Source organism: Chlorocebus sabaeus, chromosome 1, assembly GCF_047675955.1.
Source record: "Chlorocebus sabaeus isolate Y175 chromosome 1, mChlSab1.0.hap1, whole genome shotgun sequence".
NCBI lineage: Eukaryota > Metazoa > Chordata > Mammalia > Primates > Cercopithecidae > Chlorocebus > Chlorocebus sabaeus.
Genome location: NC_132904.1, coordinates 72,353,878 through 72,381,752, shown reverse-complemented (window position 1 = coordinate 72,381,752; position 27,875 = coordinate 72,353,878). Strand labels below are relative to the sequence as shown.

The window sequence follows — 27,875 nt, the reverse complement described above, 5'->3', positions numbered from 1 at the left end:
AGCTAGGCATGGTGGCGCGTGCCTGTAATCCCAGCTACTTGGGAGGCTGAGGCAGGAGAATCGCTTGAACCTGGGAGGCGGAGGTTGTGGTGAGCCAAGATTGCGCTATTGCACTCCAGTCTGGGAAACAAGAGTGAAATTCTGTCTCAAAAAAAAAAAGAAACTGTAGTAGATTAGCTACATCAGTCATGGGTACAGCAAAGGTGGAGAACCAGCAGCAGCATATAATCCAGGCACGTCATCCTGTGCTCAATAAATAGTAGTTGTTCTTATTCTTGGAATAACCCTGCTAGTCAAAACAGAGGTATTTAACATGATATTCCATATTTCAACCTAATTTTCAGATTCTAGGTGAGGACATCCAGTAAGACAGAAAAAGCAAAATGCTACGAGAAAGCACATTCTTTCCTAAACACACACACAAATCTGTCTTCATAAATTTCTTCAGATAAAGGTATTTTTTAAACTAGGCAATGATTCAAACATAACAACATAAGTAACATAAGTAAACAATAACATATGTAAATGATCATCAAGGTCTCTCTTAGTGATATAAGTAAACAGTCATAAAAGTCTCTCTTTATAATAGGAAATGTAGAAACAGAAAGGTTAGACAGGTTAATTTGGAGATGACAACTACTTGAAACCACAGTCTAAAAATTACCTGCTGACCCAAGTATTTCAGCCCATCCAAACAGACTTTCCATTCAATCAACAGCTGGTAGATGTTCTCCTTTCCACCCCATATCTTCACCACGAAACAAGACACAGATGTATCAAGACGGTCTGGCATAATTCCAAAATCGAGACTTCGCCACGTGGGATTCTGCTCATGAAAATGAAAACAGGCTTTAGGACAACTCTACTTGTTTACAATTATTTCAATTAGGTGGCAAATCATTTTGTTTTTCAAAACCAAAAGACCTCATAAATACATTAAATTGCAAACTTAAGTAAACCAAGAAGACATTACAATTAACATAAAAGGGGTGATAATGGTACTTTTGAATTTCTCTGCTTACTTATTACAGTCATTAGAAGAAGCGTATATTCCCATTTCTCACTTACATGGTTTCATATGGTAATTCATTCATTTATTCAACATTTAATACATGATTATTAAGAGCCAACACATAAACAATGCCCTCAAAGAGTCTCCAACTTACTGTTGGATTCAAACCTCCATTTAAATAATTACACTGTTTTGTGCGAAGTTCAATAACAGAATTATGCATAAGGCTACACAGCAGCAGAGAAAGGAAAAATAAACTCTGATGAACAGGGGAGGATATCACAAAGGCTGCAAAACCTGGCTTTTAACAGATAAGTGGGCATTCACCAGATTAAAATAAGGAATTTCAGGAAAAGGGGGATACGATATGAAAAGGGCTCAGAGGTGTAAAATGCCAAGGTGTGGTCAGGGCATTCAGGACTACTGCTGGACCACACAATACAAAAGTGGCAGGACACAAAGCTGGACAGACACACAAGGAACTGAACTGAAGGATCTTTTATGCCTTTTACTAGGAGGGAATACTTCACTCTGTACAACAGTGGGGCCATTGAAATGTTTTCAAGTTGAAAATAACAAGGTCAGCTTTATGCTCTGAAAGAACATTATTTCTCATTAAGAGAATCATCCAGGGAGTTGAAACCCTCTCCGAAAACTGAAAATGTTATAACATCAAAGGAATGAACTACAATGTAATATGTCAACTACTTTCACTTATTTCCCCTACATTAAACATAAGGGCTTTCACTGCTGAATGTAAACAAAATCAACCTATTAAATTACCAATTTTCATATTATGTAAATCAGTAAATCAAAGGGTCTTCAGATAAGGGTAACTAACTGTTCTTGGCTTTGTGGCAGTTTTTCTTTCTTGACCAAAGTGTGAGGTGGGAGAGGACACTAAATACTACCACAAATAGCATGATGACAACCTAGCATGCACATTTATGCAGTCAGTTTTATACTGGATTGTATAAAACTAAATGCTAGCCATGCAAGAATTTCAGTCTAAGATCAACAGAATTCCACTCTTATATGACCTCTAGTCTGTATCTCACTATAACTGTTTTAGCAGTCCTGCTAAATAGGGGCAGAGATTCATCTAAATGTGAAGCCAACATTAAGGTCTGGGAGTAACTATGCTGACCCACACCACAAGAAATGCTTACAGTTCTTCAGGCTAAAGGGAAACAACACTGGATACAGACTTGGATCTAAGTGAAGGAATGGAGACCACTGGTGATCGTAAATATGTGGGTAAATATAAAAGACTATATGGCCCAAGGGTGAATGGAAGGGAGCCATCAATTTCTGATAATGACGGGAATATCCTTTCATTGAAAACTAAAATGTCAGCTAAAATATGTTTTAAATAATAATAATAATCACCCTTAACATCAAAGAATTTCCAAGTCAAGGAAGAAAGAACCCAGAGAGATAAGTGGAGATCCAGAGGTCTTTGTTGTGAAGTCATGACAGATCTATACAAAGCCGTGGCTTTGATTTTCTTTTTGGGGTAGAGACAGGGTCTCACTATGTTGCCCACACCAGTCTCAAACTCCTAGGCTCAAGCAATGCTCCCACCTCAGCCTCCCAAAATGCTAGGATTACAGGGGTAAGCCACTGCACGTGGCCAGTTTTGGCATTCTTAAAGGAAGCAAGGACATAATTCAAGAGCCAGGCCCAGGTGCCACCCATGACTAAAAAATGTCCCTCTCCACACTGAGGTGGAACCACAAAAGGGCTATACCCCTGAACAGCACAAGTGAAACTAAATCCACCAAATCCCTACCCACAAATGTCTGTAGGGAAGGTTGCCATGATGGGTAAGAGGAGAACCTTCCTTGGAAGAAGAAATTACACAGAATGCAGCAGAGACAAAAAGAACAATATTAAAAAAAAAAAAAAAAAAAAAAAACAAGGTTTAAAAACATGGATGACAGAGTAAAAAGATCTGATATGCATTTAGCAAGCAGTCCAGAGAGGGACAATGGATTAAGGAAGGAGGCAAGGAATTATTTAAAGAGATAAGTAGCAATTTCCTACACTGATTTAAAAAACAAAACAAAACAAAACAAAAAAAACTAATTCACAAGTTTAAATACCTAACAGGTCCTAAGCAAGATAAATAAATCCACATCAGAACACATAAAACCAAATAACTGACAACCAAGATATCCACCTAATGAAAATATTCTTCACAAATCAGAGTAAAATGAATGCATGCTCAGACAAAAAAAACTTGGGAGTGTAACACTAACATATGCTCACTAAAGAAAATCCTAAAGGATGCACTTTAGGCAAAGTAAACTCAGAACATTTTTGCTGCAAGAATGAATGAAGAGCAAATAAATGGTACCTACAAGAGTAAATCTAAAGGAGGGGTAGGATGTCTGACGTGATAAAATGAGTAGCTCAGCAAATTTTTCCCCCAAAAAGCAACAGTAAAACTGGATAAAATTCACAGTCCACTGGCAGAAGACACTGGCTTGAGGTATCTAAGCATAAAGTCGCCAATCACTTAGTGGGCGACCACTAAGCTATGCAGACATAGGAGTAATCACTAGAAATGTGGATGGGCTTCGGAACAGCAGCAGACCATCACCCAAACAGAACCACTGGCTTGTGGAATAGCTTTGAAGGATCACATAGCTTCAGCCTTTCCTCTGGCAAATGAAGACAGGCAGAGTGGGAGAGAGGAAAGTGCTATAACGAACCATGCTGTTGAATTACATAATTCCCTGTGTCTCAGAATCATCAGTTATAAAACTATCACCTCACAGGTTTTTTATGAAGCTTGAACAGAACAGTAATAAAAAACTAATTATAGCAATAGCTACTATTTTAATACTTACTAGCGACAGTCACTATATAAAGTATTAATAATAGATAAAAAGGGCATAGAGGGCTGGGCGCGGTGGCTCAAGCCTGTAATCCCAGCACTTTGGGAGGCCGAGATGGGCGGATCACAAGGTCAGGAGATCGAGACCATCCTGGCTAACCCGGTGAAACCCCGTCTCTACTAAAAAAAATACAAAAAACTAGCCGGGCGAGGTGGCGGGGGCCTGTAGTCCCAGCTACTTGGGAGGCTGAGGCAGGAGAATGGCGTGAACCCGGGAGGTGGAGCTTGCAGTGAGCTGAGATCCGGCCACTGCACTCCAGCCTGGGTGACAGAGTAAGACTCCGCCTCAAAAAAAAAAAAAAAGGCATAGAGAATGCTTATTCTGGCACATACAAATATTTAATCTGCTGAATAAATTAGCCTTGTTAATCCTAACAATAAATCCACATGAAGTAAATAAGACAATCTGTTAATTCCAATAGTTAAGACAAAATACCGTATTTCATCAACTCCAAGACATACCAATCATAAAATGCATCATAACTTTATATACAACTTAAAAAGAACTGATTTTAAGATGCATCTAGATTGTGCAGGAATGTTAAATTGTGAAAAAATTAAAAATCAATAAAATCAATAAAACACAGAAGCTGAGTCTTCTTGCCTAAGGTCACTTAGTAAAAACAGTATCAGAATTTGAATCTAGTTCTCTAGAATTTGTCTCGTGTTCATTTTGTGTGTGTGTTTTTCTTTTTTTTTTCTTTCCACCAAATTACAAAAGACAGAATTTAGAACAAAGGGGGGCTAAAGAGAGGGTCAGCAATTTCCTTATTTTAGATCTCACAGCCAGAGGCAGAAACAGGAAGAAAGAACTCTGCCCTCTGCCTATACCCTATTCTCCAGGAGAAAGGAACTGGGGAGACTCCATAGGTCTCACACTAGCTCTTGCTGCTCCATCACCAGACTCTACAGCTGATGAGGGCTGAGACAAAACAATCGACTAAACATAATAGCAAACCCTAGACCACTACTACAAGAACGAAGCATTCATTACAGATTAGCTAAGAAGGAACCGGCCCTCCGCTGGTTCACCCAACTGTCCACCAAGGACACTGAGAAACCTATAGCTAGGAATGCTGGGGAAAAGCCTTCTAGCCTGCAGCCTGAGGATGTGCCTGCTCCCCTGGAACTAAGTACCCTTCACCAACTCTACCTTATATGAGTAATGGCATCATTTGTGAGCCATTTACTACATGGTGAGCACTATAACTGATTTAATTTAACATGAACTACAGGACAAACAAGCAAGCTGCGTACAACATAGAGACAAAATGAGGGCTTCCTCTAGCTTACATATCCTAGGAATAAAAGCAATAAAAGGGACTTTTGAATTTGCCTAGTCCACCTCAAGTTCTGAAATAAGGAAGCTGACAGCCTCTGGTGGGAGCCCCTCCCTGCCTCTACCCCTACCCATTCTTTTCCTGGTTAACGTTTCTGTAACCACTAGGTTTCAGTTCAAACATCTCTTCCTCAAAAGCCTTCCCAGTTCTCCTCTTAACTGTCAGCCTTCTCTCCCTTCCACCCACTGTGAGGATGGGGCTTTTTTTGCTATTGTTTTCCCAAGTAGATAATACAGTAACCTGGAGACAAAGTAAGTATTCAAATATCTGCAGAATAAATAAATATATATATATATATATATATATATATATATATATATATACCTATTCCTGGCACTTTGCTACAAGAAGACCTAATCACTTTGGGGTCGAAAATATTAAATTTAAGTCCAAGACCAGAAAGCACAGCTTAAGATTCATTTGGAAAAAGTGATTCGCTTTCTCACCTAATATGAATCATGCTTTATAAACAGAGAATAAAAACCATTTTACTCATTTTTACTACTGGTATAATTATTACAAGAAAGGGGGAACAATGAAAGCTGTGTGTTCACTGATGTCCTTGGGGCTGGCTGCTGCTCCTCTATGCTCCCAGAGGAACCTGTGAGTGGTTAACTTTCTTACGGCACCTGGCATGACACATCACCATCACTGATTTTTTTGCCTGTCTTCCCCTCCAGAACGTGAGCTCCTCAAAGGCAGGGATTTCTACCAGTGTATTTATCCTCTACAATATCCAGCACCATCACCAAAGGTTCAGTGTGCCAGGTACTATACTACTAATTTGACTATATATTCTTACTTAATCTTCACGAAACTCAAGAATCCTATAAAACAGACAGCCTTATCCCAATTTTTCAGAAGCTGATGCTAAGAATTATGAAGTCACTTGTCTAAGATCACATGGTTGGTTATACCTGGAACAGGAAGACAAAGTCAGTATCTGGAACAGGAAGACAAAATCAATATCTGAAAATCATGGCAGCAGGCCGGGCACGGTGGCTCATGCCTGTAATCCTAGCACTTTGGGAGGCTGAGGCGGGCAGATCACAAGGTAAGGAGTTCGAGACCAGGCTAGCCAACATAGTGAAACCCCATCTCTACTAAAAAGTACAAAAATCAGCTGGGCGTGGTGGCATGTGCCTGTAGTCCCAGCTACTCAGGAGGCTGAGGCAGGAGAATCACTTGAACCTGGGAGACAGAGGTGGAAGTGAGCCGAGATCACACCACTGCACTCCAGTCTGGGCGACAGAGAAAGACTCCGTCTCATAAATAAATAAAAAAATGTAAAAACATGGCAGCATTAGATCACTTTTGTATATGAGGAAGGCCATGTTGTGGGGACTGAATAATGGGGCCTTATGTCCCACACAGCCCCTGAAGGTCAAGTGTAATATAATCATTACTGTTCCTCATGATAACCTTGAGTTGATGAGAAAAGGTTGAATAATCTTCCCTTATTTAAGAAAGGGGAGAGGAAGGAAATCCATTAAAAGACAATATGGGTATGAAAAACTCAAATGGTAACATTTTACTAAACTGGAATTCAACAGATCACCAACTCCATTTATCCTTGAATAGTCAAAAAGAAGATGAAAAAGGGCTTCTTAACTATCAAGTTAGATCAAATATATCCCATCAACTTTTTTAAAGAGCCTCCAATACTTGTTCGGGATTTGTTTATTCTTAATTGGCATTAACTGGCATGATTTTCCAGAACAAGTGCTCCACAACATAAATACCATAATACCATATTAAACTAAACTAAAACCACAACATAATACCATAATCCCACCAGAATGGCTCAAATTTAAAAGACAGATAATACCAAGTCCGGACAAGGATAGAGCAACTAAAAATCTCACGCTGCTGGTAAGGATGCAACTGGTACAAACGCTTGGGAAAATTATTTAGCAATATCTACGAAAGCTGAACATAACCTATAACCCAGCACTTAATTCCACTTCCAAGTACGCACCTCAGAGAAATGCACACGTATGTTCATTAGAATTAGTGAGCTACTATACACAACATGAACAAATCTCACAAACATTATGCTGAGCAAAAAGCAGATGCAAGCCGGGCACAGTGGCTCGTGCCTGTAATCCCAGCACTTTGGGAGGCCGAGGTGGGCAGATCACTTGAGGTCAGGAGTTCAAGACCAATCTGGCCAACACCGTGAAACCCTGTCTCTACTAAAAATACAAAAAAAAATTAAACTGGTATGGTGGTGCACACTTGTAATCCCAGCTACCTGGGAGGCTGAGGTGGGAGAATCACTTGAACCTGGGAGGCGGAGGTTGCAGTGAGCCAAGATCCCACCACTGCACTCCAGCCAGGGCAACCAGAGTGAGACTCTGTCTCCAAAAAAAAGGGGGGGGGGGGGGGCACATGCCATGGTGTTAGAAGTCAGAAGAGAGGTTCTCTTTGGGAAAAGGTAGTGATTGAAAAGCAAGAGATAGGCCGGGTGCAGTGGCGCATGCTTGTAATCCCAGCACTTTCGGAGGTCGAGGCGGGCGGATCACCTGAGGTCAGGAGTTCGTGACCAGCCTGACTAACATGTTACGATGAAACTCTGTCTCTACTAAATACAAAAAAATAGCCAGGCATGGTGGCACATGCCTGTAATCCCAGCTACCTGGAATGCTGAGACAGAAGAATCGCTAGTACCTGAAAGGCGGAGGTTGCAGTGAGCCGGGATCACACCATTGTTCTCCAGCCTGAGCAACAAGAGTGAAACTCCATCTCAAAAAATAAATAAATAAAAGAAAGAAAGAAAGAAAAGCAAGAGATGATCGTGTTTCATTGATCAGTTCCTTTTGAAAAGTCATAAGGCTATTATTTGTGCATTTACTAGATGTGTGCTATATCTCAATGAAAAGTAATGAAACTATTTTTTTAAAAGATCCAACAAGGGAAAAAACAGGAGGTGCCCCACTGAAATCAGTCACATGAAGTCATCTCTTCCTGATGTATATCCTAAAGCCTAAACCTTCCTGGTCTTCAATTTATACCTTAAAAGGTAGTCATTTACTCCCCTTTGTGTAAGACTGCCTTTCAATAAAAGTAAATATATTCTAAAATATGAAGTAGCATAATTTCCTATTACTATTAGAGTGATAAAGTATCAGAAAAAGCAGAAAATAATACCTCCTTTCAAAGTGAAAAAATGAGACTTGGTGAATGTATCTGAAGGGGCATAATGCATGGCAAGGAAGAGGGATAGATACTCTTGGGGGTTGTTGTAGCAAATATTCTTAAATACTTCATTCAAAATCAAATGCCTCTGGAGGACAGGGAAGTTTTTTGAAGTTATTTCATGTGATTGAATAGATGACCTGGGTGTTCTTTCTAAGCCAATATAACACTAATACAGTAGAGCTATTGTCAATCTTCTGATTACAAAGACCTTCCTTTATACTATTACAAAATAGTTGCCGGACAGTGAGCAGTAATTCCTAAGTTGGTACATTCAAATACAGGCAGATACAGCCCGCCACACATTCAAAGATTTCACAGCCTACCATTTTTACCATATAGGCCCAGATGATTTTTTAATTTATATTTAATCTACACATACCCGCCCAATTTCTACATAAACAAATTAAACAAGTACTATTATCATCCAGGGACCTGTACCACCATATTCACTGCAAAGCACAACTGCAGAATATCAGGATATTTATAAGCTCTGAGAAGTTCAGTCTACTATATACCCACAAGAGGACCTAAAATCATTATTACTATAATGTTGCTTGATAACAAATGTATGGTTACAAGAACACAATCAAGAACTCATAAAAGGTGTTCTAACTTTCTGAAACCATACAACACATCTCACTGGAACAGCATACTGATTTTACCATTAGTCGTAATACAATAAACTCTCTTTCCCTGTCCCATTCACTTTTATTCAGACTTCCTATCTCAATTTAGAAATTACTAATTGTTAGAAACCTTTCCTAACTTCTCCCTCCAAACTAAGATAAATAACACTTTTACATGTTTTCACGGCATCCTGTTCTTCCCTGGTACTATATATAATTCCATGTGTTGATTTTCTCTGTCTCCCTTCAAATCATGTGGTTAACCAGACAGAACTTGGAAAACCTTGAAGATGATGCAGTTTAAAAGACAGTAACATAATCTGACATCAGCTACACACACACACACACGCACACAGATTGTTAATTCATTCAATCATAATTCAACTGAAACATAAAGTTGGTTTGAGAAGCACTCAGACCAGTAACTCATAAAAAGTATTTGTACTGTTCAGCCAGTTTTTTCCCAAAGATTTAAAAACAGCTCAGTCACAATCTCAACAGAACTTTACAGTTCTGATAAATTATGCCACATGCTTTCCCTAGAATGCACGCTCTAGAACTTGTTTATTCAATGATAAAGCCTATCACTGACCTCTGTTAGCCCTCTAGCTAACAGAGTGGAAGGAAGTGGGATATAAGGGAGGCTGCAAAACAGCAGGGCTCTGGAACACTGGTTTTACCAGTTACCAGCTGTGTGACCTAGATCAAGTTCCTCTGCCTGCTGAACCTGGTTCCTCAGCTGTAAAACAAGCATATCTCTTAGCATATCTCTTAGCTTGGATTGCTGTTATCAGGATGAGAAATAATGTATGACATGTCCAACATGCTACTTCAATCATAGGTGGGTACTTATAACTGATACCTCTTCTTTAGTTAAAAAAAAATCCATGTACAGAGACATTTCAAAACACACACAAATTAGCTATCAATATACTCCCACCACGAGATTTTTAACATTCTTTTTTTTTTTTTTTTTTTTTTGAGACGGAGTCTTGCTCTGTTGCCCGGGCTGGAGTGCAGTGGCCGGATCTCAGCTCACTGCAAGCTCCGCCTCCCGGGTTTACGCCATTCTCCTGCCTCAGCCTCCCGAGTAGCGGGGACTACAGGCGCCCGCCACCTCGCCCGGCTAGTTTTTTGTGTTTTTAGTAGAGACGGGGTTTCACTGTGTTAGCCAGGATGGTCTCAATCTCCTGACCTCGTGATCCGCCCGTCTCGGCCTCCCAAGATTTTTAATATTCTAATAAAAGTTAAAAATTCCTTTTTGGGAAAATAACCAATGATTAGATTAACTTTATAACTGTTAAAGGCAGATGTGGGTTCATGACATAATTATTCTCTTTTATAAACATGAAAAACCAACTTTTAGAGAATTTAGTCACTTTCATTGTTATTGCTTCAACAATTTTAGTTATTAATTAACCCAATGACCCTTCAATAATATCAAGGATCTAACCTCTCCCTGAACCCAAGAAGAGATGATTTGGAGGGCACGGCTAGCTGAAGCCAGAGACATTAACACTGAGCTTTACATTCACCATGAATTGTTCTATGCTAAATGTATCATGAATAAGGTGAGGGTCCTGGCCCACCAGATGTGCCCCATTTTGCATTACTTGTAATGCTATGCCTTCCAATATCTAATTCTCATTCTCATGCTCCTTAGCCCTTGACCATCATCTCCTATTGCTCCAGGCCATTCCCTCTGCTGCCCTGATCCTCAATTCCCTTGCACCTGTCTCTCTATTATACGTGCACAGCAACATCTCAAATCACCTCTGCTCACTGCACTCCAGCCTTACTAACTTCTTAGCCATTTTTTGAACACCTCAAGTACACTCCTGTCTTTCTACTTTCCTGTTTCTTGTCCTGGAACAGTATTCCTGAAATAACTATATAGCATGTTCCCTCACTTTTGTCAGGTGTCTGCTCAAGTGACATCTCCTATGTGACTGCTGCAGAAAAACTGCAATCCCCCCTGGCAGGTACTCCCTTATTCTGCTTCAGTTTACTCCGTTCTATTTATTACCATCCAACATAGCCCACTTACCAGTTCTAACATGCATGTTTTTTCACATTGTAAGATGAATTCTGGTTTTAGAAATAGTAAAATCAATAAAGTCCTACAATCTTTGACCACCAGGTGGCAGTCATCCAGTGTCATTGTATCTACATGCACACCCTTAAAAGTACCCCTGTTTGATATTAAGTTAGGCACAATGTTGGCACTACATGTGCTGAGTTTAATTGCCATTTAAAATATTTCTCTTGATTTATATTGAAAAAAAAATGTGGTAATATTTAACAATTTAAATTCAAAACTTTTTTTAAAAATCAAGTGTTCACAACCATGTAAACAGAACTCTTACAGACTGAGGGTGACAGTATAAATCAAACAATTTTGGAAAACTATTTGGCAGCTTTAGCTGACCATATGCATATTCCTAGCAATTCCACTCTGAGATGTATACTCAACAGAAATACATCCATACATTTATTTTTCTGTGATTTCATACAATGGAATATTATAAAGCAAACAAACCACAACTATGTCCCACAAAATAAATGAATCTTACTATATAAAGTTGAAACATGGCAATCGGACACAAAAGAGTGCATACTATATTATTTCATTTATACAAAAACAGGTAAAATTAGCCTATGGTGTTAAAAGTCAGGAAAGTAACAGTGACTAGAGAGGGCATGAGAGGGCTTCTTAGGCACTGGAAATATTCTATTTGTTGATCTGGATGCTGGTTACACAGGTGTACTCAGTTTGAGATAATTCAACATGCTGTATACTCATAATCTATAAACTCTTCTATAAATGTCAAATTTCAATAAAAAGTATTAAGATTTTGTGTAGGCAAAAAGCACAGAAACAGAGCAATGAGGCATGAATTTGGTATTAGAGAAGTAAATATCTGTCACTGGAGAAATGACTTCATCCAACCTCTTTAAAGGACTTAAGGAAGTAAATATTTTACTGCTAATAGGATTCCTTATCACAAGGAAAATAATGCACCTGAAGGAAGGAAAGACTGCTAAATATCTTGGAATGGATTGAAGAAACTCCAAAGTAACAAGAGGTTAGTAAAATTGAATCACAGCTCATAAGACTATTGCCCAGGACTTACGTTCAGTTTAATCAGAGTGTTTAACTACTTTTTGTAAATGTAAAGTAACAGTGAGTCTTACAGCCAGAAACTTAGATTTGGATACGTATATATATATGCCATACTAAACACACATTACATTGTTTGTTTGCCAAGTCAAAGCAAATCACGATACAATGACTATGGAGATTACAAACATGAACCACATGAGGTCCCTGCTTTCTGAAATTTATTATTACACATATCAAAGAGGCTAAGACAACCATACAAAAAGCTATTATATGGATTTATAATGAGACTAGTGGTATTTTAAAAAAAAAAAAAAAAAAAGCACAAAGCTTTTTATTTAGTTTTTGTTGTTATTGTTGTTTTCTTGAGATTGGGTTCTCACTGTGTCGCCCAGGCTGGAGTGCAGTGGTGCAGTCATAGTTCACCACAATCTCAAATTCCTGGGCTCAAGGAGTCCCCCTGCCTCAGCCTCCCAATTAGCACGGAACTACATGTATGCACCCCCATGCCCAGCTAATTTTTTTATTTTATTATTTATTCATTTATTTTATTTATGTATTAAGTTGTTTTTTTTTTTTTTTTGGTAGAGATGGGAGTCTCATCATCTTGCCCAGGCTGATCTCAAGCTCCTGGGCTTACATGATCCTCCTGCTTCAGCCTCCCAAAGTACTGGGATATAGGTGTGAGCTACCACACTCAGCTCAAAATAATTCGTTTTTCCTTTGAGACAGGGTCTCAACTCTGTCACCCAAGCTGGAGTGGCACAATCTTGGCTGACTGAAACCTCCGCCTCTGAGGCTTAAGCAATCCTCTCACCTCAGCCTCCCAAGTATTGGGACTACAGGTACACACCACCATACCCAGGTAATTTTTGTATTTTTTGGTAGAGATGGAGTTTTGCCACGTTGCCTAGGCGGTCTTGAACTCCTAGGCTCAAACAATCCACCTACCTCAGTCTACCAAAGTGCTAAGATTATAAGCATGAGCCACTGAACCGGGCCCAAACTACTTTTAAAAAAAGAAAAAGGGGAATCCTGTTAATGATTATAAGAAACCTTTCTGGCCAGACACGGCGGCTCACACCTATAATCCCAGCACTTTGGGAGGCTGAGATGGGCAGATCACTGGAGGTCAGGAGTTTGAGACCAGCCTGGCCAATGTGGCGAAACCCCGTCTCTACAAAATATACAAAAATTAGCCGGGCATGGTGGTGGGCACCTGTAGTCCCAGCTGCTCAGGAGGCTGAAACAAGAGAATCGTTTCAACCCGGGAGGCAGAGGCTGAAGTGAGCTAAGATCGTGCCACTGCACTCCAGCCTGGGCAACAAGAGCAAGACTCCATCTCAAAAAAAAAAAAAAAGAAAGCTTTTCAGAAGCATCTAGAACTGTGCTGTCTAATAAATCTACTAGCCTCACGTGGCTATTTAAATTAAAATTAAACAAGATTTAAAACTCAGTTCTGCAGTAGAACTGAACCACCTTTCAAGTGCTCAATGGCCACATGTGGCCAGTGGCAACTGTACTGAACAATACGTAGAATATTATCATCATTGCAGAAAGTTTTATTGGACAGGTGATCTGGCGTATTCAGGAGTTAGAAAGCAGCACAGAAAAAGGGCATAAGAACAGTTTATCTAATATTTGGGGGAAAACACTCTTTTTAATCATTTTTTTCTTTTTTTTGAGATGGAGTTTCGCTATTGTTGCCCAGGCTGCAGTGCAATGGCGCGATCTCGGCTCACCGCAAACCCCGCCTCAGGTTCAAGCGATTCTCCTGCCTCAGCCTCCCAAGTAGCTGGGATTACAGGCATGTGCCACCATGCCTATCTAATTTTGTATTTTTAGTAGAGACGGGGTTTCTCTGTGTTGGTCAGGCTGGTCTCGAACCCCTGACCTCAGATGATCCGCCTGCCTCAGCCTCCCAAAGTGCCAAAGAGAAGAAGGATCCATTTATTCAACAAACATTTGCTGAGCATCTTCTATGTGCCAAGCACAAAGGTAACACATAGATACAAAAGCATTTAAACAACTAACTATCCAGCAAATATCACAATAGCTTAAAGACTGCAAAATTCTAAACAGGAAAGAAACCAACCAACTCTGCTGTTGGCCTGGCAGTGCTTCCTCGGAGACAGCAAGAAGGGCAGTAACAACATGCCATCTCTGGCATATTCTCTGAGGGTTGTTGACTCCTGTACTGCCCAATGCCCATCAATCTGAACCAATCACAATGAATTAGCAAACAGCTAAGACAAAAGAGCTTCCTCAGAAAGAAAAGAGTTAATTAGGCTGGGCACAGTGGCTCATGCCTGTAATCCCAGCACTTTGGGATGCCGAGATGGGCGGATTGCTTGAGGTCAGTAATTCGAGGCCAGCCTGAGTAACATGGTGAAACCCTGTCTCTACAAAAAATACAAGAATTAGTCAGGCATGGTGGTTCATGCCTGTAGTCCCAGCTCCCTGGGAGGCTGAGGTAAGGGATCACCTGAGCCCAGGAGGTGGAGGTTGCAGTGAGCTGAGATCATGCTACTGCACTCCACCCTGGGTGACAGAGAGAGACCCTGTCTGAAAAAACCAAACACACAAAAAAAAAGAGTTAATTAAGTTAATAAAACCTTTATTAAGATATAAAATAAACAAAAAAAAAATCCTCGCCAAAATCTCAAAGAATACCTTTTAAAAGGAACATCAAAAAATTATTATTTGTCAAACAACTACCCAATAGAAATACACTGGGAACTAAGGGGATATAAAGACATACAGTCTGTGACCTCCAGGAGATTTGATCTACTTTGTGAAACAGAATGTTCATGAATAATCACAATGCAAGCAAACATTGTATGTGGTACATTCAGAAAACAATTACAGAATAAACTGTGAGTTGAAAGGGGCCTAGAAGTCTTTTAACCCAATCCTCTCCCTTGTCTTGAATTCATTCTACAGTATCCTTTGGAGACAATGTTCCACCTAAGTACACTAAGGATGAAGGTATCATGACCTCACAGAGAGCTCCAAAGCAACTGAAGATGGAGGCCAAAAGGAGTTGAAGATAGGCGCTAACATTCAGAGATCTTTAGAAATATGGATTTGGGAGCCAAGTGAATATCCAGTAAATCCAATACTAATAATGTAGAACAATACACTAAAGTGCCATTATGACATAGGGTCTATTATAACACAAGACTGGGGGAAAAGCAATGGATGTTGAAAACCATCCCCAACATTTGACTATGGAAAAGAGAATACAATAAATGAACACAAAATTCTGTTCTATCTTCCCCCTAATCACTCCTAGCTCTCAACTGTCTGCAAACTATTTCTGTTTCCACCTGAGCAAGGAGAGGAGGAAAAACTAGTCTTTACTAAGTAGCTATTATATGTCAAGCATGATGCTAGGCACTTATTGTATATCATATAATATACGTAGAACCAGAGCTTTACTGGTGATGGGACCTCCCCAGAGATAGACTCAAGGAAACTATCTGGCCTAGAATCCAAATCTATTGATATTTTAGCGACATTTCAAAGACAGCTTGATGAAGAAAGAGTAGAGACGAAGACAGAAGGTCTAGACTGGGGTTCTGGTCCTGCAGTCCTGTGACTCTGCAAAAGTTGTTGGAACTCTCCAGGTACCAGCTTCTTAAGATCTGCCCCATCTACTTTACAGGTTGTTCTAAGGATCAAAATGGGATAACATGTAAATACAACACATTATTGATATCCATTTATTCATTTAACAAGAGTTAATGAGCATCTATACTATTCTAGACTCCAGGGTAACAGGAGCAGCAAGATTGGCAGGGCCCCTGCTTTCATGGAACTTATGTTCTAGCAGGTGGGAGGCAGTTCATAAACACAAGCAAGCAAGAGTTTCGAACAGTGACGAACGCTTTCAGGAAAATAAAACAGGGTCATGAAAAAGCATGACTAGGGGAAAGGGAACTGCTCTGGATGAGAGAGTCATAGAAGGTCTTGCTGAAGTGACATAGGTTAGACCTTGAAGACCTCTTCAGTCAATCGAACAGCTGAGGAAACAAGTGTTCTAGACATAAGGAACAAGATAAGCTTCACATGTTTGAAGCACTGAAAGAGGTACACCTGGAACACAATGAGGGCTGAAAAAAGGAGGAGATCAGGTGGAAAAGTAGACAAGGGCCAAATCCAAGATGGTATTGGACCATTATAAATATATTTTCATTACTATAAAGGTCTTCTTTGTTTTCAACACAGCCTAATAAATGGAGACATTTATGCAAATATCCAGAGTACACATTATCAAAAGTAGGACACTTACAACTTTCCAACTGAGCAATGTCACTGCCAAGAAACAAGTAGGTGTATCCTATACAAAAGTCCTAGGCATAAAATTCTTAAGAACCATATCTAAACAAAGATATCATTTATTATGACATACAGCCAGTGAAATAATCAGAAACTTATTTATGGTAAATGGAAGTGAGAAAACTATAGAAGTTGAGTTTTTACCATTTAAAGTTCTTAACAGAAAAATCAGTTCATTCAGTAAATATATATCAAGCACCTATTACATAAGCACTATAGATAGATACAGCAATGAACAAAACAATCATGACTTAACAATTGAGCAGATCTGTATCATAAAACCAGAGCTGAACCTCAACTTATTTTACATTTCTGCATTTTCTGAAAACAGGGGTATACACTTAGTCATATGTACCTGTCAGAAAGCAAACTTACCAAGGAATTCTTAATCACTTCACTTCTATAAAATTCTGGAAAAGAAGAAAAAAGAACAATAAGTGATATGAAAGAAAATAAGCCCATTAACCAACTCTTAATCCTCTAAATTTTTTTTTTTTTTTTTTTTTTGAGACGGAGTCTTGCTCTGTAGCCCGGGCTGGACTGCAGTGGCCGGATCTCAGCTCACTGCAAGCTCCGCCTCCCAGGTTTACGCCATTCTCCTGCCTCAGCCTCCGGAGTAGCTGGGACTACAGGCGCCCGCCACCTCGCCCGGCTAGTTTTTTGTATTTTTAGTAGAGACGGGGTTTCACCGTGTTAGCCAGGATGGTCTCGATCTCCTGACCTCGTGATCCGCCCGTCTCGGCCTCCCAAAGTGCTGGGATTACAGGCTTGAGCCACCGCGCCCAGCCAATCCTCTAAATTTTTTAACATATGTTCCAGTAAAACATTTAAAATATTTTCAAGGAATTCATTCTCTCTATATCTGTTTAAAAAAAAAAAAAAAAAGTAAAAAGTAAATGAAAGTGTTTTAAAGGGAAAAAAAAATTCAGTAAAGGTTAAAACATTTCAGATTTGCTTTAATAATTATGACCTTACTGACTGCTTTTTCCTCCCATTCTAATTTGAGCCCTTAAAAGCTCCAACTTTCTTCCCTCCCCACTTACACCCTCACAACTGACTCCATTTGCTCTGTTTTTCTCAAACATCTCTAATGATTACCCATTGTAGTACTATGGAGTGAATACTGATGTAGGTTACCTGGTTGCTAGTGTTTTAATCTAGGTTACCTGGTTGCTAGTTTTGGTTAAAACACTAGCAACCAGGTGACTTAAGTCCTACTTCTACTTCTGTCACTAACACTATGTCTCTTTAATTCCCTTGGGCTTATTATTGCTCTAAGACAACTTAGAGAATTGAACTGATAATTGAAGGTCCTCGGGAAGTGTTTAAATTTCATGACTCTACAAGCCTTCATGTATGCTGGAAAATGTTACAAAACTCAAGGACACAATCAAAATGTGTCAGAAATTCAGACATTCCCGAAAACCTTCCAATATTCCCTCTACTAACCCTGCCCAAGTCATCTCCATGCTGCTCTTATGGCCAACATGATGAAACCCCATGTATACTAAAAATACAAAAATTAGGCATGGTGGCACATGCCTGTAATCGCAGCTACTTGGAAGGCTGAAGCAGGAGAACTGCCTGAACCCAGGAGACAGAGGCTGCAGTGGGCAGAACTGCGCCATTGCACTCCAGCCTGGGTGACAGAGTAAGACTCCATCGGAACGGAACGGAACGGAAAAAGGAAAGGAAAGGAAAAAGGAAAGGAAAAAGGGAAGGGAAGGAAAGGAAAGGGAAGGAAAGGAAAAAGGAAAGGGAAGGAAAGGAAAAAGGAAAGGGAAGGAAAGGAAAAAGGAAAGGGAAGGAAAGGAAAAAGGGAAGGGAAGGGAAGGGAAGGGAAGAGAAGGGAAGAGAAGAGAAGAGGAAAGGAAAAGAAAATTGTACGCTCAAAGAACAATTTGACTTTGATAGATATTGCTAAATTGTTAACTACAAATATTGTGATAATTTACAATACCACTTATGAAGAAGCCTGTTCCTCCAACACTATTGTATTGTATTGTTCTTTTCATTTTATCCTCAAATGGTTAACCAATTATTCCAATCATTAATTGATGACACAAACTTAGAAATGTATGTATTTATGTATATATATACATATATCCTAATATACATGCACCATACTTTTTTCAAAAAACAAAAGCATAAGGGATTTAAAACTACTGTTTATTATTACAAGGTATTTTACATTATACTGTATATATTTTTGTGTTGTTTGAATTCAATGCAAGTATATTTTACTGTTAAGTCAGTGAAAAACACAATAAAAATAATCTTTTTCTTTTGAGAAAGCAAATTCCTTAGCTTAACCTGCAAAGTGTCTAAATTAAACAGTTTTTGCAGTATTTCCAGCTCTAAGATGAGTGGTATCATTCCTTCTTCCAAAACTTTGTTAACTTGGGGGCTGGCCCACAGTTTCTTCATCTTTCAAAGGACAGTGACACCCGGAATATAATAGGGTTTTTATGAGGCTGAAATAAAATAATGTATTTAAAATATTTTATAATCTTTATTAATAAAATAGTTTTAAACAATTTTATTGTTTAAACAAAATTGTTTAAAATTAATAAAATTTTATTAATAAAATTGTTTAGTTTTTTCCATTCAATGTGAGCAAAATCATACAAGTAAATTTTCTTTTTTTTTTTTTTTTTTTTTTTTGAGACAGGGTCCCATTCTGTCACCCAGGACAGTGGTATGATCTTGGCTCACCGCAACCTCCGCCTCCCGGGTTCAAGCGATTCTCCAGCCCCAACCTCCTGAGTAGCTGGGATTACAGGTGCGCACCAGCACCACTTGGCTAATTTTTGTTATTTTTAGTAGAGAAGAGGTTTCACCATGTTGGCCAGGCTCATCTTGAACTCCTGACCTCAAACGATCCACCTGCCTCAGCCTCCCAAAGTGCTAGAATTACAGGAGTGAGCCACCGCGCCCAGCCTAAATTTTCAAAAAGATACCATTCAAGACCTGCCTCTACATGAAAGGGACCATTAAATACAAATATTTCTCTATGTAGCCATGCTAAGACGGAAAGAAAAAAAGCAATCACAGATTGCACAGCATGGTTCCAGTGGCACGTTTTAGCTGTCCTGCAGCATCCCATTCATTCAACAAATGCATAAATGCCTCATTCTAATACTCATAGATATGGTGTATCTATTCAATGCAAAACTATGCAGGCACTATGCATAACTTCTCCTACTATGAATGCGGACTCTTAATAGGAGAAATGCAAACTTAAGCTACACTGCAAAACTATTTTTCACCTAACAGGGTGGCAAAAATTCAAAAGTCTGCACAGGCTTGGTGGTGAAGCTGTGGGGAGAAAAGCACTCACACATAAAACAGCTCCCACGAAGGACAATTTCACAATATCTACCAAAACTACAAGTACACATTCTCTTTGTCCTAGTAATTCCACTTTATGAAATTTACCCTATCAATATACTGCCACTCATACAAAACAACGTATTATAAAGTTATTCAATGCAATACTGTGTGTATAGCAAAAGACTGGAACCACCTAAGTGTCCACTAATAGGAGCCAGTTATGGTGTATCTATTCAACGCAAAACTATGCAGAAAAAAAAAACAAAAATCAGGGATGCTGTCTATGAATCAATATGGAGAAAACCCTACGATAGTAAGTGAAAAATGCAAGGTATAGAAACATAAATAGTATGGTACACTTTGGGTAAAAAAGAGGAGAGAAAGGAATAAGAATATTTGTATTTGTACTTGTATTTGCATAAAGAATCTCAGGAAAGACAAACAAGAAATGAGTAACAGTGGTTATCAGGGTGGGGTAGAAAACTAAGGTGATGGAAGGCCAGTGAAAGGGAGGCTTTAATATGAACCTTTATATCTTTGCATATATACACATATATATATATTTTTTTACCTACTAAAAAATTAAATTAAAAAGACAAAAATATTTGAGGGCCTAGTATGTGTCAAGCGTGGTTCTGCAGTTCTGCATATTGGGGTCAGAGCAATGAGCAAAAGTGACCTGAAAATCTCTGCCTTCATAGAGCTTATATTCTAGTGGAAAGAGACATACAATAATCAAATAATTAAACATACAGTATGTCAAGTGATCTTAAGTACCGCGGAGAAAAATAAAGCACAGAAGACAGAGGAGAACAATCACAATTTATAAAAGCATTAGTCAGTGATCAAGGAGACTTTCTCTGAGAAACATTTGGAATAAAGTCCTGCAATTCAGAAGGAGCAGAACCGAAAGGGGAAAAAAAAAAAAAAAAAAAAGCCAGGTGCAGTGGCTCAGGTCTGTAATCCCAGCACTTTGGGAAGCCAAGGCGGGTCAATCATGAGGTCAAGATTGAGACCATACTGGCCAACATGGCAAAACCCCATGTCTACTAAAAATACAAAAATTAGCTGGGTATGGTGGCGCACGCCTGTAGTCCTAGCTACTCGAGAGGCTAAGGCAGAAGAATCGTTTGAACCCAGTAGGTAGAAGTTGCAGCGAGCTGAGATTGCGCCACTGCACTCCAGCCTGGGCAACAGAGCAAGACTCCATCTCAAAAAAAAAGGTGGGGGGGGGGAAGATCTGCAAGAAGGTGGAAGCACTAGTCATGTGAATATGTGAAGGAAAAGTATCCAAGTCAAATAAATGTCAAATGCAGAGGTCTTTAAGTTAGTTAAAACCAATGCATTCAAGCAACAGCTACATGTTCAGCTAGCTGGAACACAGACAGCTGGAAGAGTAGCAGAAATTGAGTTCAGAGAGGTAACCAAGAACCAGATCATGAAAGGCCTTCTAGGAAACCATAAGGATTTTAGCTTATACTCTGAACGAGATGGGAAGCCATGGGAAGGTTCTGAGGAGAGAAATAAAGGGATGTGACTTTGATTTTAACAGGATCTCAGTTGAGAACAGACTGAGGGAGTTGCATGAGCAGACAAACCTGTTAAACATCTACTCCAACAATGTAGTTAAAAGATGACTGTGGTTTGAAGATAGCAAGAAGTGATTAGGTTATGGATATATTTTGATAGTAAGAGCCAAAAGTATATGCCAAAAGACTGGATATGAAACGTGAGAGAAAGAAGACAATCCAGGATAATTCCAAAGTTTTTGGCCAAGGAAATGGAATTGCCATTTTCTGATCTAAGCAAGAATACAGGAGGTGGATCACAGCTGGAATATCAGAAGCTCAGTTTTGAACATATCAAGTTTAAGTTACCTACTAGACTCCAAATGGAGCTACAGAGTAGGCAATTGGATTGCAGGGGTATGAGTTCAAAGGAAAGATCAACAGGTGACATTTAAAACTATAAGACTTGACCCAGGCCTTGGTGGCTCCCGCCTGTAATCCTAGCACTTTGGGAACCAAGGCAAGTGGACTGCTTGAGCCCAGAAGTTTGAGACCAGCCTGGACAACACGGCAAAACTCGGCTCTACAAACAACAAAAAAAAATTAGCTGGGCATGGTGGTGTGTGCCTGTAGTCCCAGCTACTCGAGAGGCTGAGGTGGGAGAATCACCTAAACCCCAAAAGGTTGAGGCTACAGTGAGCTGTGATTCTGCACTCCAGCCTGGTTGACAGAGTGAGACTCTGCCTAATAAAAAATAAATAAAAATAAATAAAACTACAAGACTTAAGTAAGATTGCCAAATTAAGTAATATAGAGTTCATCTTCTGATGTATTCAAGACAGTTGGAATTCCAGGAGAGGGCAGGCACTTACATTTCATGGGTCAGAAAATAACTATGAAAAACAAACTTGAGGGCTGGGCACAATGGCTCACACCTGTAATCCCAGCACTTTGGGAGGCCAAGACAGGCAGATCACGAGGGCAGGAGATCAAGACCACCCTGGCTAACACAGTGAAACCCCATCTCTACTAAAAATACAAAAAATTAGCCAGGCGTGGTGGCGGGCGCCTGTAGTCCCAGCTACTCGGGGGGCTGAGGCAGGAGAATGGCGTGAACCTGGGAGGCGGAGCTTACAGTAAGCTGAGATCTGGCCACTGCACTCCAGCCTGGGCCACAAAGCGAGACTCCATCTCAAAGGAAAAAAAAAAGAAAAGAAAAACAAACTTGATTGTATAAAAATTGCAAGTTTAACAGAAAACCAAGTTTAGAACCCATCCATCCATTAACACAAGGCTTTGTTCTCTGGGGATATAATAACTAGTATTTGATTGGAAATAAGACAGTCTCCTAAAAGCACTACAAGGATGTTAAAAGTCAAAAAATTTCACACATCTTTTCTTAAATTTCACACATATCTTCTTTGGATCTGCTGTGAATTTACCTGAAATAAAAGAAAAACTTAGAAACCAGCATTTCAGATATTCTTCAATAAAAAACTGTCTTCTGACACTAAGAAATGTCACCACTAAACAGGTGGTACAGGTGGTTAATCGAGAAGAGTCAATTGGTCTCTTATCATGGTTGTTCTATACCAAGGACCAAACAAGGATCATAAAATATTCACGTTTGTTATAACAGGTCCGACCAACAAGATACAACAGCATTAACTAGAATTACTACAGAAAGGGCTTCCTAGCTCCTCCTATGGTAGTTAAAAGTTTGTAAAGCCCAAGTTCATGAATAGGCTTCATTCAACCATGACATTTCGGAATGGGAGGAATGCTGAGAAATCACCAATCCCTTCATTTTAATGATAAATTACTAAAGCTGGCAAGAGGGAGTAAACGCCCTATCCAAGAGGCTTGACAGCTAGTGCCAAATTCAACAGCTACACCAGACCCTGGACTTCCCGGGGTCTGTCACCAGCTATTCCCTACCTGTGTTGATGATTATCTCACTGAGATAACTTCAAAAAACAGTCAATGATAACTGCTAAATTCAAGATATAATCTGAGCTAAAAGAGAGAAAAAACAAAAAAGTCACTTCGCTTTCATCATATCTCTAGACAAGTTTTTTAACATGATCATCAACCAGTCCCATGACTACTCGTTGTAGAAAACACTATTATGATTATTATAATTCTAATTGCTATCATTTTCCAAATTCCCAAAATGTGCTAAGTACTGGTGTTAATTACTATTATCAGAGGTAACACTGGGGTAAGAACACAGTTTTGTTAAGATAACCAGGACTGATTATACAGAAACTCATCAAAAATTTAAAATACTCCAGCACTGTCATATATTGCTAGTGAGATAACCAATTAGTGAGCAGTAGACTAAACGTTTTAAGGCCTACAAAAATGCTTATACCCTTAAACCAAATAGTAGCCAACCTGTTTCATTTTCCTTCTGGACATATAGGAAGCTTCCATTTCCCAGTCCCCTTTCCATCTAAAAAAGACAATTCAGTCCAGGCGCAGTGGCTCATGTCTATAATCCCAGCACTTTGGGAGCCTGAGATGGGCAGGTCACTTGAGGTCAGTAGCTCAAGACCAGCCTGGCCAACATGGTGAAACCCCATCTCTACAAAAAATACAAAAATTAGCTGGGTGTGGTGGCGCATGCCTGTAATCCCACCTTCTCGGGAGGCTGAGGCAGGAGAATCACTTAAACATGGGAGGCGGAGGTTGCAGTGAGCTGAAATGGCACCACTGCACTCCAGCCTGGGCAAACAGAGTGAGACTCCATCTCAAAAATAAATAAATAAAATAAAAAATAACAAGGACAATGCAACTGATTTATGGCCAATAGAATGTAATGAAATTGATATGGATCATTTCCATTTAAAACTCTCCCACAAGTAATCCTTCTATCCCTGGCCGTGTCTGAGGCCATGTATTGAGGACGCTAGCAGCCCAAACTAGAATGAACCTGCATACCTGAGTCATCACTTAGAAGAAAGCTGCCAAGATAGCGCCTGATAAAGGACACCTGCACTGGACTTAGTATAAGAAATGTATTATGGTAAGCCACTAAGAGTTGTGGTATTTGTTACAGTAGCTACCATTAAGCATTCAGATGAATACAGTTGTTTCAAAAATACGGAATGGGCTCCACACAGTGGCTCATACACATAATCCCAGCACTTTGGGAGGCCAAGGCAGGTATAGGATCACCTGAGGTCGGGAGTTCAAGACAGCCTGGCCAACATGACAAAACGTTGTCTCCATTAAAAATACAAATATCAGCTGGGCGTGGTGGCAGGCACCTGTAATCCCAGCTACTCAAGAGGCTGAGGCAGGAGAATTGCTTGAACCTGGGAGGCAGAGGTTGCAATGAGCCAAGATTGCACCATCGCACTCCAGCATGGGTAACGGAGCAAGACTCTGTCTCAGAATAAATAAATAAATAAATAAATAAATAAATAAATAAATAAATAAATAAATAAATAAAGCAAGCAAGCAATGGTTAGACTGAAAAGTGAGAATGAAATAAAATTACATGAGGACGGTGGAATTTGAGTCCTTTTCCCATCCTGAAAAATTATTGCCGGGCGTGGTGGCTCACGCCTGTAATCCCAGCACTTTGGGAGGCCAAGGCAGGTGGATCACAAGGTCAGGAGTTCGAGACCAGCCCGGCCAACATGGTGAAACCCCATCTCTACTAAAAGTATGAAAGTTAGCCAGGCGTGGTGGCAGGTGCCTGTAATCCCAGATACTTGGGAGGCTGAGGCAGGAGAATCACTGGAATCCAGGGAGGAGGAGGTTGCAGTGAGCTGAGATCGCGCCATTGCACTCTAGCCTAAGCAACAGAGCGAAACTCTATCTTGGGGGGAAAAAAATTATTTTAAGACTATTTACTCTGAAGGAGTTTCTTCACTGTATATTTCTTGACTGAATGTTTTAATAAGCAGATACTGGAATTGACATTTTTTTAAAAAGTTGTTAAACAATCGCTGCTTTAAATAATGATTAAAACTAAAAAGAGGTTAGGGACCGTGGCTCATATCTATAATCCCAGCACTTTGGGAGGCTGGGGCAGGAGCATAGCTTGAGTCCAGGAGTTCGAGACCAGCCCAAGAAACATAGTAGGACCCGTTTCTACAAAAAATTTTTTCAAAGTTAGCCTGGAGAGGCATCTCACACCTATAGCCCTAGCTACTTGGGAGACGGAGGCAGGAGGATCATTTGAGTCTGTGAGGTCAAAGCTGCAGTGAGCCATGATTGTGCCACTGCACTCTAGCCTGGGTGACAGGGTGAGATCCTATCTCGAAAATAAATATATATATATATATATATCTCACTTGAATTTTTCACCTTTGCCACAGGACAAGATTCAAACAAGTCTCAGTATCTTTTGTTAAAATGATGTCACCTGTTGTTAGCATAAATACATCTTTAATCACATCAAGATTTTTATGATCCTCATAAAAATCTGTCTTACCTACTTCATAAGACATCATTATCTCTACTTTACAAAAGGGAAGAGTGAAGTTCCAGAAACCATGATCTTTATCAAAAGTCACAAAGCTAGTGAGTAGCTGGGCTAGAACTAGCATGGAAGTATTTTCCATCATAATCCAACATTACTATCATTTTACCATGCTTCCTCTCTTACACCATCCCACCTAAGCCAACTGATTATGTCTCAGTGCCTCTCATCTAATATGCATTCTGCAGGTGGTTGTGATTTTTAATCAAATATTTGGTCTGCTCTTAGAATTTTCACTTACAGAAGAATCCATAGTACAATACATAAAACTGAGTTAGAGAAAACTATGTCATTCTTCTGAAAAAGATCCTATATATACAGGAAATTACAGATATGAGAAGATATAAACTAGGTCCCTATTTTACCATAATATTAAAGAAAAGAAATTTATTACATTGTTATGACAGTAAAATTACTACAGGATACTGGATTCAATCTACTTGAAATGCTAGGTACTAGACCATTAATAGCTAACATTCATAAAGGAATGATAAACTTATCAATGTAAGGCTCAGTTATCTGAAAGAACTATCCAATTGCCATTTTTCTTTAGTATACATCCCAACTGCTCATATTTTCAGACAGCAAAACAATTTAGGTTTCCAAGAAGCTGCAACAGCAGGAGGCACTGAGAATCACTTGTGTTACAAAAAAAAAATAAAAATATAACAATCTGTGGGTAGCAAGTCCACAGATCCCCTTACCTTTATATATCTTTTCAGTACTACACAAGTGAAGTGTAAAGTAGGTATCAAGGAGCTGATGGCCATTTCTATTAACAATGTTCCGGGCAGCAATGTTCCGAAGATGTCGAAGACGCCGCTGAAAAATAACAAAAAGAGAAGGCATTCAGCTTTTTCCTCCTATAAAATTTTCTGAAAGTTGTAGTTCAAAAATGAAACGTAATAGGTTGTCTCAGTCATTTATTTATTGAGCCAGAAACCATAACCCAGTCTCTTATTTATGCCTCAGCATCCCCTCTGTCAAACAGGAATTACACCTGCCCTATCTCATTTACCAGGTGGTTGAAGAATGAAGTGACAACAGACATGAAATATTTTTGAAAAGGACCAATGTTATGTAAGTGCTATATACCCATATAATAGCATTAGTATTCCCTGGAACATAAACTAAGTAATAATTTGCTTTTCTCCACAGAGGGATTCTGATAGACATGTAAAATCCATCTCATACCAACAGATAATCACCAGTTCACACATAACACTCACCCCTGATGCTACTTCAGTCTAGATGCCAGATTATCTATACAAGCAGGAAAATGAGGCCACAGCCAAAAAACAAAAATGGTGACTCACTGGTCACTCCATCCAGCCAATAAAGCAACTGCGGTGAGCTTCCATTCAATTCTCATTTCACCAGTAATCAACCAGTCTCAATTTCCTAATCAGGCCTCCTTCCTAACAATTTCGCCAACCAAACTCTTTAAATGATTTGAAATCACAAGTTTGGAAACGCAAAAGCTTCAGAAGCAATAATAGAAATCAACAAAAATACAAAATAAGCTTAAAGGATAGCCAAATCAACTCATACATCAAAAAGAGAATGTTGGCAATGCTGAAGTCTGGGCACAGCAGATTCATCCCCAAAAGTTAGTTCCCTATGTCAGACCATTATCTTCAGAGACTTAAAAATAGAAAGCAAGTGCTTACACTTAAAATATGCTTAAAGCTCTCCCTCAGGCTGAAAGACAGTTCACTGTCCTGGGGTAAGTCCACTTTCAATTACATGCGCAGTCAGCCAGAAGAGCCCAGGTCTTTTTCCCTTGCACATACCAACCCAATCCTTTCTCCCAATCTAGAGATTAAGATTCTTTGAGAGAAAAGGTTATGTCTAATAAATTTGTTTAATCCTCTAAGTATGAAAAGCCTCAAACATATTTACAAAAAGTTTCCTGGGCTTACTCTAAAAGGCTCATTTTTCCACAATCTGCCAATGGTTTCCATTTCACACCCTGGATTACAGCAACCATTTTCTC

General features: G+C 39.4%; 1 protein-coding gene across 3 annotated transcripts in view; it reads right to left on the bottom strand.

Moving 5' to 3' along the window:
* Positions 1-27,875, bottom strand: part of UVRAG (UV radiation resistance associated) — a 318,236-nt gene that overhangs the window by 254,266 nt on the left and 36,095 nt on the right. For all 3 annotated transcript variants that reach the window (XM_008020188.3, XM_038005456.2, XM_038005455.2), the window contains exons 2-4: positions 26,584-26,701; positions 16,919-16,953; positions 665-826 (exon numbers count right to left, since the gene is read on the bottom strand). In XM_008020188.3, coding sequence (XP_008018379.3) covers positions 665-826; positions 16,919-16,953; positions 26,584-26,701 — 315 coding nt within the window. The remainder of the gene's footprint in view (positions 1-664; positions 827-16,918; positions 16,954-26,583; positions 26,702-27,875) is intronic.